The sequence below is a fragment of the Halichoeres trimaculatus genome, unplaced genomic scaffold, assembly GCF_033239565.1.
Source record: "Halichoeres trimaculatus isolate MK-OKI-2021-1 unplaced genomic scaffold, fHalTri1.1 fHalTri1_scaffold_7, whole genome shotgun sequence".
Lineage (NCBI taxonomy): Eukaryota > Metazoa > Chordata > Actinopteri > Labriformes > Labridae > Halichoeres > Halichoeres trimaculatus.
In genome coordinates, this window is record NW_027437185.1 from 23,558,601 (window position 1) to 23,569,537 (window position 10,937).

The window sequence follows — 10,937 nt, forward strand, 5'->3', positions numbered from 1 at the left end:
ACCTATAGTGCCGCTTTATTACTTTACACTCTCACAATCACTCCCAGACTTTGGCTTGTGGATGTATGACTCAGGACGAGAGGAAGTACAGAAAGTCGTATTCGGAAGTTTTAAGGCAATTTGAAAAAAAGTTAGGCGACATTTCCTTCCTTGTTCCCCCTTGGAGGCAGACGTGTGTGGACTCTACCGATTTACCGCAATAAGGTGGGCTTGCCCCAAGTTTGAATTGACACACACCAGTCAGGTCGAAAGTGAACTAGAGTTTCTTTATTTATCACAGCTTGGTTCAGTTTTCTCAGTATTTTTTAACGGACGGGATGTATCGAAACTTTGGGAGTCAAGGGAGAGGAAACCCGGCGTACACAGGCAGCGTCTCCGGGGCAAACACTACATCTCTGGGAAGCACCAGCACCTCCACCACACAACAGGAGCAGGTAGGTGTGCTCTCTTTGAAACAAGGATTACAGATTATTCCACACGGCAGGTGAACTGTATTATTTTGAGTTACCAATTCTTAAAGAAAAATAAATGTACAAAGTAAAACCAAAGTGACAAGTAAAGTTGAAACGATGCTGGTTATATAGATTTCTGTTATTCAAACTATTATCATACTGTTCTTCACAAAAAGAAAGCAAGTTTATCTCAAATACAATTGAAAGAATAATGATCATCATTTTTATTTTTTTACTTTTATTTCTTTTTTTTAGAGCTCAGATAGGCTATTATAAGTTATTGCTCCTGTTATTTTACACTACTTTTTCTACCATTCCCTATAATAAGGGGTGAAGTGAATTAATAATACCAAATGATATTATACAGGTCCCACAACTTTTTTAAATCAAGATACAGTAATAAATCATACTATGATAACTATGTCACATTAGGCAGCCAATATGTTGCCATATTGGCATTTTACTCAGGCTGTTATAAAAATTTGCTTTTCTCTCTTTTATCCCAGAAGTTCACAATGGCTGGCAGTAGTCAGTTTGTACCAAGCCTCAATGCCATCACAACCAACCAGGACCTCCAGTGGCTGGTCCAGCCCTCCCTTATGCATCCACCAGGCCCCTCAAGATCGCCTGCTCCACCCTACCCAACCCTCTCAGGGGCTCGCCCGTTGGGTCCACTACCTTCACATTCACATTACCTCAGACCAGGTGTCATCAGAGCAGCTGCAAACCCTACTGCTTCCACAAGGCGCAGGAATGACGAACATGTAAGAAACTAAAATCTGAAACAAGACAGATGTGGATTACTAGCACTTTAGCTGTTAAAAAAGATGCAGTTGATATATTAAGCTATATATTTCCAAAGCAAGGATGTGGCCAGTCGGCCCATAATTTTGTGTCACTGGTGTGTAATATCCTGATGATGATGATTCAACTGTGCAATTTCCTTTGGACTGACACAACTAATGCATGCATGAAGAAATGGGATGGATATGATTGATTAACTATGTTATCTGATGCAGTATGTTTTCCATTCATAAGGAATTTTTTAAAAAAGGAAATTGACCCTCCATGAACAAGCACACACTGTTTATGTTCTTAGATGGAGTTTACTTTGAGTCAGTGTTGACACAGTGAATGATCACCTGTGACAGTGTTTGCAAAGATCTGCTTTTTGTTAGCTGAGCAAAGTTACTTGTCAAACAAGATGGCAGGGATGTAAAACTGACCCAATTCAGACCAATACTAACCCTTAGAGCCCTTGTCATGTTCGTCAGTGTGATTTCTTTGCTTTCATCAGGCACACGTTGGCACACATCCCGTCACAGTTTCATTCCTGGAGTTGTAATTTCATGGTACAGGAAGTGGAGTGTCATGTGACTCATGAGGGGCAAGTCATTTTCTGTGACTCAAGACTGAGTCACCGCTTGGGGTCTGAGTGTGACTCATCACCTCAAAAGGGCGGGAAATATTGGATCAACTGCAATTATTCAGAAAGGCGAAGTCAAATGAAGTCAGAGTTAAGGCGTTACAAAAGCTCAGAGATTTCAAAACCATTCTGCCGAGCATGGCTGTGATGACTCAGGGCACACACATGGTGGTAGTGTTTCTCCTGTGTTGAACTTACCACACGTCCCCTGTACTTACCATGAAAAATCAAATCAGCCCAAAGAAAGACAGTTTTGAATCAAGCTTTAGACTAGAGATGAAGTCAAAGGTTTAAACGTGCTATTTTAATGTATCAATCAACCTGTTTTGTGTATCTTAATCTTTTTTCTTCTCTGTCTCATTAAAGCTGTCCCAAGAAGAGCTGGAGAGACGTAGAGTAAGAAGGGAGAGAAATAAATTAGCAGCAGCAAAATGCCGCAATCGCCGCCGGGAGTTGACTGACACACTGCAAAATGTGAGCAAGCATTTCACAAATGTCATCACATTAATGCTGGGATTGGCCTCAGTTAGGCATTAGATGTTTTTATTTTTTTATAATGTGTGTTTCTCTTTTCCCTTGGTGTAGGAGACTGACCAGCTGGAGGATGAAAAGTCCCGTTTACAGAAGGAAATTGCTGAGCTACAAAAGGAAAAAGACAAGCTGGAGCTGGTGCTGGAGGCTCATCGTCCCATTTGTAAAATAGAGGACTCTGATTCTGATTCTGACCCACGTTCATCAATTTCTTCTTTTGGTGGCATCAAGATGGAGCCCGAGCACTCTTTACCTGGACCCTCAACCAAAATGTCAACAAAGATGGAGAAGCCCAAACCGAAAATAACCATCCCGAGCAAGCCTGCAGCATCTTCTTCATCTACAGCTGTTACTGAATCCGAATCTCTCCACACCCCGGTCCTCACCTCCACTCCTTCTCTCACACCCTTCACAGCCAGTATGGTTTTTACTTATCCCTCAGCCCCACTGGATGCCAGTGCCTCCACTTCTTCCCATGCTTCATCACAACAGGGTAGTGCCTCTCAGTCCAAAGCTCCACAGCCCTGTGGGATAGCTCATCGCCGAAGCAGCAGCAGTGGGGACCAGTCAGATCACTCTCTGCACTCTCCAACTATCCTCACCCTTTGATTTATAGTGATGTTCACTCTGACAGAACACTAATGTTCCCTTGGATTGTAGTCAAAGTGTGTTTTGGAAGACACATCTGTGGGAAACATAGTGGGAATGAAATTGATGATAACCATTTCAAAATGAGCAGTGTGCATCTGCTTCATTTCATCCTGATTGTGTGTGTAGATGGGATGCAAACTAGTGGCATTATCACAACATGAATGTTACACTTTATACTTTTGATAAAAAGAGTCTTTATCTTATTTCTAATTTTGAAAGCCACCGAGTAAGAATGAGTATGTGTGAGGTTTATTATGAAAGCATTGCATGCAAAAAATGTATTAAGAACTACGAGAGCCTACAATGACATAACTTTATTAATGTATTGATAGCTCATTATAATGCTTAGCTAAACACCTTGTTTTATTGTTACGTCAAGTTGTGTAACACTTTTTTTAATGTTGGCACTAAGGGAAACTTAGAGACAAATGGTCCTTATTTTTATAAAAATCTTTAAAGAATTCTAAAACTGTCTATAAAAACTATTGACCACTAAGGCTGGACCATAGGAGTTAATACAGATGATAGAATTGTCTATTTATTTTTCAAATTCTAATATATTTTTGGTAATGTTTCAGACTAGTGAACCTGTTTGGTGGGCAGTGCCTTACTACCTTTTGACAAAGCTGTACTACTCCACAGAAATAAAGGAAAATGTTCACAGCTGTGAGATGGGTGTAAGTGTATTGTATCTATTTCTTGCTTAATAATGATAAAAACCAATGCAGGATGTGATTAGACTGACATGAATCTTCATAACAACAGATTTAATCAAGAAAGAATCACTGAAGATGTCCATAAAAAAGTTTAACACAGAGACATCAGTATAACCGGAACACAAAGCCAGAAGAATTCATTTCTATGATTTGTCAATTGATAGAACATAACCAGCAACTGTTTGATGCTTTATTCAGCAAAAATGAGTCATAATGTGTAATAATTCTCCATTTTTCCTTTTTGTATTACCAGTGTGAGGCTTTTTTTTTTCTATCATAAACTGACTTTATCACTGTTGAAGATACAAAAACTTAATTTAACTGAAGATATAATGATTTATTCTGGATCTTTAAATATTTAATAATTAATCTAAATGAAATATAGAAAAATGTATAGTAAAAATGTTCAAATTTTAGCCTTTGACAGATACTCTCACTTAAGGGATTTAATGTTTGCTCTATGCACTTACAAAGTCTAAAGACAGCTATATGCTCCCCAGCAATGGACACGGATCTCTGCTCCTCCAAAATGTAAAGTCAATCTCTGGTTTACACACGTGGCTCTGAGGGTTTTGGGCTACTCTGCTAAAATGGGGCAAGAGAGAGGGAAATACAGACAAAATGAGAGTCAGATTGAGAGCTAGAGAGCATAAAAGGAAAAAATTCTGAGTGAATGCTACTGTCAAAGAAAGTCAGAGCCTTGCTAAGTGGATAAAAGCATTACTGCCCTCTTCAGCTCTCCAGACTCTAGCAAATAGGGTCCAAAAATAAAACTGATGAACATCCATAAAATTAGTCCATATGACACGAAGGAAACATCAATCAAACAAAGTCGATTCAGACATGAAGGTCAAAACTGCAGAAATCAATCTGTCATTGTTTGTCAATGTAAACGCTTGTTACTGCAATGTCAAACACACAAAAAAGGTCCAAAATCACACAGTGTCATCATACTCACTGTATTTAAAGCTCTTCAATGCACTACGAGTATAGCCAACCAATAACGGCTAAAGACAAAATAAAGCTTTACTAATGCATGTGCATCTTCTATGATTTAAACTGAAATCTGTTAGTAATGCTAGCTAATACAGGTAAATCAAGATCAAGAAGGGTCAAGTCAAGATAATTCCTAATGTTACGGGGTAAATACAAAGCATGAGTAACAGAGGATAAAGCTGATAGTTGCAGCTTTAAACATACTGTGATATGGTGATTCAACAACAACGCCATAAAAAATGTAACACAAGTGAATTTTTAACAGCTCTGTTTGAAAGAAATCTTTCAAACCTGTAGACCTTCCAGTTTGTTAAAAAGAGTTTCCAGTCTGATTTTTAGAAAAGGGACAGAACTTGTCCAGTCCAGCTCTGAGTGAGGTCCGAGGACATCTTTCATTCACATCTGATCCAAAACCTTCTTCCGTGTGCTGGCTCTGCCCCGGCTGTAGCACGTGTGCATCATGCACCATCAGCCCCACCCACAGTGAACCTGAAGGGGCCTCACAACAGACTGCTAAACAGGCCTTTACAAAGTGTGACATACTTCATGCACATATGGCAACTCCAATCCTGTCCTGAGGAAGAGAGTGCAAATATTACACCTTATTGGGCATCTAAGCAAAAAAAAGTATCAAATAGTTTCATTATTCTTTTTCTTTTTAAATCTATTTCAGTGCTGTTGGACTTCAGTGGACTAAATATGGCTCAAAACTGGATTGAAATGAATCTTTAGATCTACCTTTAAAAGATTCATGATAACGTTGTCCAGTGCAATAGAAAAAAGGCGTCTGCCAGTGTAGGCTAGTCCAGTGCATGAGATAAATTTATATGTGACCCACTTTTTGGTCCCGTTTTTTTTCAACAACAGACCGATGAAAAGGAAGAATTTCCCCCAAAACAGAAGGACTGCTAGAAAAAACACTGTAAAATTTTGATACATTATAATCTTGCAAACATCTATGAAATGTCTTTGTAAAGTCCTGAAAATGTCCACGGTGGTAGAATCTTTGTCAAGTGAAAACCTGGTGACACTCACATCTTTGCAGCATTCAGAAGGCCCTTATGCTTTTGCACCATTTTAAATGTAGTCTGACAAAGCTTCTGTCCCTATCAACTCCCACGGTTTCTCATTCAAGTGAGAGAAGCCCTTGATTGCTTAACCAAGCCTGCCATCAGTCATCAGGTGAGCACACCAGGTGGAGCTGGTCTGGGCTTCCTACACTGCCCGTGCTGGAGCTTCCATCCCCCAGGTCCCGAGCCACCATGCAGGGCAGATTGAGCTCGGTGGATCCCCCGGGGCTGGAGTCACTTCTGCTCACACACTCCTCCTCCAGGACTAGGCACAGCTCCTTCAGGTCCAGGTTCTCCTTCACCAGCCCGTCCTGCATGCGCTCCAGGTCAGCAAGCTTCTTCAAGTATCCACCCAGGTCCTCCCGCATCACTTTGGCGGCGTGGTGCCCGAACAGCTGCCATTCCCGGGCCAGCTTCTTCACTTTGAGTCGGTCGTCGTCCAGGAAGCAGCATAGGTCCCGCAGCTCCACGTTCTCCTCCTGCAGGCGCTGATTGATGACTTTCAGTTCCCTGATTTCGAGGAGGTGTCCCTGCAGCTGTTTATTTACCTCTTTTATCAAGCGTCCTCGCTGGATCAGAGCTGATATTTTATCCGACTCCTCTTTACGCAGCCGGCTCACCAGCTCTTCTTTGGAGCATGCGAGCAAATCTTCATCTGAAATCTTTGACAGTTCTCGATTTATGACCTCGCCTTCGCTGCCCATCTTGTTTATAAACCTTTCACCTTAGGGGTACCTGAGAATGTAACAAAAGAGCCGAGATGTAGATTGATGTTCAGTGCAAACGCTTCAACATTTTCTTATCTTCATCTGCATCCAAGAGTGTTCCAGATGTCATGTGTGCAATCACGACAGCACCGGAGGCCAAATCATGGCAGAAACATGCAATATCTTAATTTGTGAGACTGCCTTCAACAAAGTGTGACCTCAGTCTTGTTTTGGGCTGAACCCACTGATTGTTCTTGTGAAAATGTCTTAACGAGGTTGATTATGAAGATGCACCGCAAAGCCCCGTTAATGTCAATCTGTCATCCCCTCAGCAGCAAGCCGCGTTCTCCAAAGGCCTCAAACAACACAACTGTCCTGATTTTACCTCCTCTCCTTGTATTTTGATGGCAACAATCGCCTCCTGGGTTTCCTTGTGCTGTTTGTATGAGGGCCCGATCGATCCACGGAGGTTTGATCCAGCAGCCTTGGATGCACACCCTGCAGATGTTGTGTTTTTTACGTCGCTGGCATCGCCTCATCAGGCTGTGCTTCGCTCTCTCTCCGGCTGAATGAACTCCGTTACGCGCTGGCTACAGGATGACGAGTTCGCGTACAATGCAGCAGCTTTTGTAGCTTGTCTCACAAACGGAACATTCTTCAGATTAAAATAAAAACCAAAATCGATCGCTCCCTCTACTCGCTTACAGTAAGAGCATCATCTCTGTTCAGCCTCTTGGTCTGGGATGCTACCACAACAATGTCTGCCTCCCACACTTTCACGGTTGTGTCCGCTCAGCGCCGAGCTTGGCGTCAAGCTAACGGCTACCGGAAGTGGTCAGTGCAGCCTTCAAAATAAAGGCAGAGACAATTTAGTGTTTTGTGTGAAACGATCGTTTATTGTAGAATAAGTTTAAATTATTCCTCTTAATTTCCAAAATAAATATCTTCACTATTTTTACAACTATATTTGACTATGTAAAAGGGGCTTTGAAATTTAATGGTAAGATGTTTCAATTGAGTTTTTTTTATTTCAACCTCATCAGTTTTATTTTGAGTGAGTAATCCGGAAGCGTAATGCTTTATAATGGCGTGAGTGGTGTATACTCGCGGTTAGGTTGCATCTGAAATGTTTGTGGTTTCATCTACTATTGTTTACAATGGTTCTTTACACACGGAAGAAATACCGGTGGTTTGAGAAGAGGATAAAAAAGTGACGGTTTGCTTAGTCGGTCAGTGGCACTACCACTGCAAATCTCAGCTACTTTAAGGAAAACAACAAGGCATCAGGGTAAATATTAGCTCCATGTGCTCTCATAGGGGAGCTTGTGCGCCCCCATTTGGATTCAAAACATTTTTTGCTCTTATGAAATAACAAAATATAATAGGGATTTATTCAAGGAAGAGGGAGGAAGAGGCCTGTTAAAAGTCAATTCCCTTTGGAATGCTGTTTTCATTCAAGCTAACTCATCCTCAACATTTTTTGGGAACGTTAGAAGCTACATCAACAGTCTTTCATGGCATTCACTTCTATGTAAGGATGTACAGTACAGTACAGTTTGGGCGCGAGTGACTTCATGGTTGGACTCGTTTCTTTTCAACGTGAGGCTTTTTTTTTCCAGGGGTTTATGCTGAGGCATTCAGCCACATCCTTCCGCCCTCTGTCCACCTCCATTGTTTCACTGAGGCCAGAACAATGTAGGGTGTTAACCGTGCAAGAGGGAGCTGTGGACGGAATCAGGGTGTCATGTGAGGTTAAAAAATGAGAGCGTTGATGTGCCCGGAGAGATCCCACAAAAAGACACGTTGACGGAGAGTTTTACTGTTATGTTGTGATTTTGAAGGACACATGCAGGAACACAGACAGGGAGGGCGAGGAGAGGGATTTGAGGGGATTTATTCAGATTAATCGCCTCAGGAAAAGAGAGCAGATTGTGTACATGCAGCAGGCAAAGCACTACTTTGGGGAGGCCTATCTCTGATCTGACACGTTTTGAAACAACAGCACAAATGAAAGAGCAGAGATCAACAGCAGTAGGCTGCCTGGCTACAAAGTGAGCTGCTGGAATTTCACTCCCAACAGGATCTTATATTGTAGTTTGATATTTGTCCTGACATTTATGATTTTTTTCCCGCTTAAAACAAATTTCCAGGGTTTGTACTGTTAAGAGAAAGATCCCTGTTATGAAGTCTGCTGATATAATTATACATACATGCATTGTGAAATCAATCTACCAAGATCTGCATCATGAAAAAAAATGAGATGAAAGAAGAGAAAAAGAGAATAAAACCTTTTGAAAATAATTAACACAGCATTCTTCCAGATAAACATAGTGTCTTTACATACTCTATGTACATTAAATGTATGTGTAGCCAAACTAAGGTATGTATGTTTTGTTGCCCATGCCTTTTTAACTTTTGATGGTCTAATAGAGGGATCAATATCAGTTTCAATCTGTTTTGTAACTAGCTGAATAATCAAAACGGGCTTAAAATACTGCCTCTGGAGAAACACATTAGTAAACCTCAGACTTGACATGAGTGATAGCTTATTCTTGTTATTCCTCCAGAAGGCCAAGTCCAGGAACCAAGGTAAACGATATGCAATGAACATGTAAAAGACTTCCACAGTAATAATCAGGGATATTATAATGAAGGATAAGAAATGAATTTAAAATAGTAGCGATACACAGATCTTTGTTTTTGATAAATAAAAAAGACAGATCTCCAAGTGTGGATACTTGAATTTATTGTTAGTTTAATTATTAGAGAAATGTATTGGTCAAAAAAGCATGAACAATTAACAAAAGTCAATCCGCTTTCAAAGAAATCTGTTTTCACATTCTGTGGCGCAAACACCCACCTTAAATGTTTGACATCAGCTTTGGGAAAGATAATGACGAAAACTATACTAGCACAAACCTACTTTGATGTAAATAATCTAGGTATAAGCTATCAATATGACTTAAGGTCTGGTCACTCCAATTGCATGGCTCTGAAATAAGTGGTAGTGGACTGGCAGCTCAGCTGAGGCAAGATGATAGAAACTGAGTGTCTGGAGTTACTGAATCTCAGTTAAGCTTTTGATGTGATTGATCAGTTGAGAATTTGATTTCATAGTACTACATTCAAATGGATGGATAGCTACCTAACAAATACAAGTCAGATAACTTTCTTCAATGCTCGTGCATCAGTTATTACTGATGCACAACTGCTGAAAATAAAACAGGAAACATGGTTTACCTCCAGGTAGCTACCTAAGACTGCTATTGTTTCTGCTTTTATCAATGATATACAACCTGCCTAAGAAAAAGCACACACTGTTTTGGAGAAGGATGACTCAACAGTATACGCTACCAGCATATACTGGGCGCTACCATACTAGTCGGGGAACAGACAGCATTTTACAGAAGGAGTTGAAGTTACAATGTATAAAGCTTTTAAAAATGTAAATATATTTCCTAATATTAATGAAACAAAATCCTTTTTTGTTCAAAATATCAATTCAAGTCTGTTCTAACACTGAGATTAATTTACACAATACTCCCAGTGAAAAAGAAAAGTAGATATTACTTCTGGGTATAGGTAATGGAACACAGGAACATTCAGTGAATATCCACTAACATACAGCAACAAGTGAAGAAGGATCTATGAATGTTGAGCCAAAATACAGTTTAAACTGGGTAGACTCTGCTCCGCAAGAAAAAAGCTAGGGCAAACACTCCAGGTGTATTCTCTGCGAATAACAGCAGAATATCAAAGTAATAACATGTTTAAGATTCAGGTGAACCAACAAAATGTGGATGTATTTCGTTGTCTGGTGAAAAGGTTTTCAAAATTATTTTATGGATCTTATCTTTTTTGGTACCTTTCACTTTTATCCTTACCTTTTTTATTTTTCTATTCTATACTAATTTATTTTAAGTACAGCCTTTTTTTAAAACCTGTTTCCATTTTTAACTGCTTTAATATCTTTTATAGGTGTGCTTTACTCTACTTTAAGATATCTTTTAAATAACTGCATTTTACTAAAAGTGCTACAGAAATGAAAGCTGGTTGATTATGAAAATAAAAAGTGTTTTTTAAGATAAAACAAAGCCTGTTGTATACTTAACTTTATTTATTTTTTCTTTCTTTCTTCTGTATGAAGCTCACAAAAATACTAGGTAGGGTGCTCATAAAAAAATATTCTCGATGAGACAAAAAGTATTATAAGCCATAAATGTACCATAAACGAAAAAGAAAAAAAAAAGTCTTGTATGACAAGAAAAAAATGACAACACATGAGAACAAACACCAACTCATATTATCAAAGAAAATCTTAACAGTTAATGTTCTTTTTTTCCAGGAGATTTATGTAATTGCAGTCCATGCAGCTTTTCGATGACGTA

General features: G+C 39.6%; 2 protein-coding genes across 2 annotated transcripts; one reads left to right on the forward strand and one right to left on the reverse strand.

Moving 5' to 3' along the window:
* On the forward strand, positions 1 to 3,658 carry fosl1a (FOS like 1, AP-1 transcription factor subunit a). Its single transcript, XM_074674554.1, has 4 exons — positions 1 to 434; positions 959 to 1,216; positions 2,245 to 2,352; positions 2,464 to 3,658. Exons 1-4 carry the CDS (start codon positions 318 to 320, stop codon positions 3,016 to 3,018), a joined length of 1,038 nt encoding a protein of 345 aa, XP_074530655.1. The 5' UTR covers positions 1 to 317; the 3' UTR covers positions 3,019 to 3,658.
* Positions 3,659 to 3,691: 33 nt separating this feature from the next.
* ccdc85b (coiled-coil domain containing 85B) lies at positions 3,692 to 7,358 on the reverse strand. Its single transcript, XM_074674556.1, has 2 exons — positions 6,935 to 7,358; positions 3,692 to 6,577 (listed from the first exon to the last, which is right to left on the reverse strand). Exon 2 carries the CDS (start codon positions 6,544 to 6,546, stop codon positions 5,944 to 5,946), a length of 603 nt encoding a protein of 200 aa, XP_074530657.1. The 5' UTR covers positions 6,547 to 6,577; positions 6,935 to 7,358; the 3' UTR covers positions 3,692 to 5,943.
* Between the last annotated feature and the right edge of the window lie 3,579 nt (positions 7,359 to 10,937).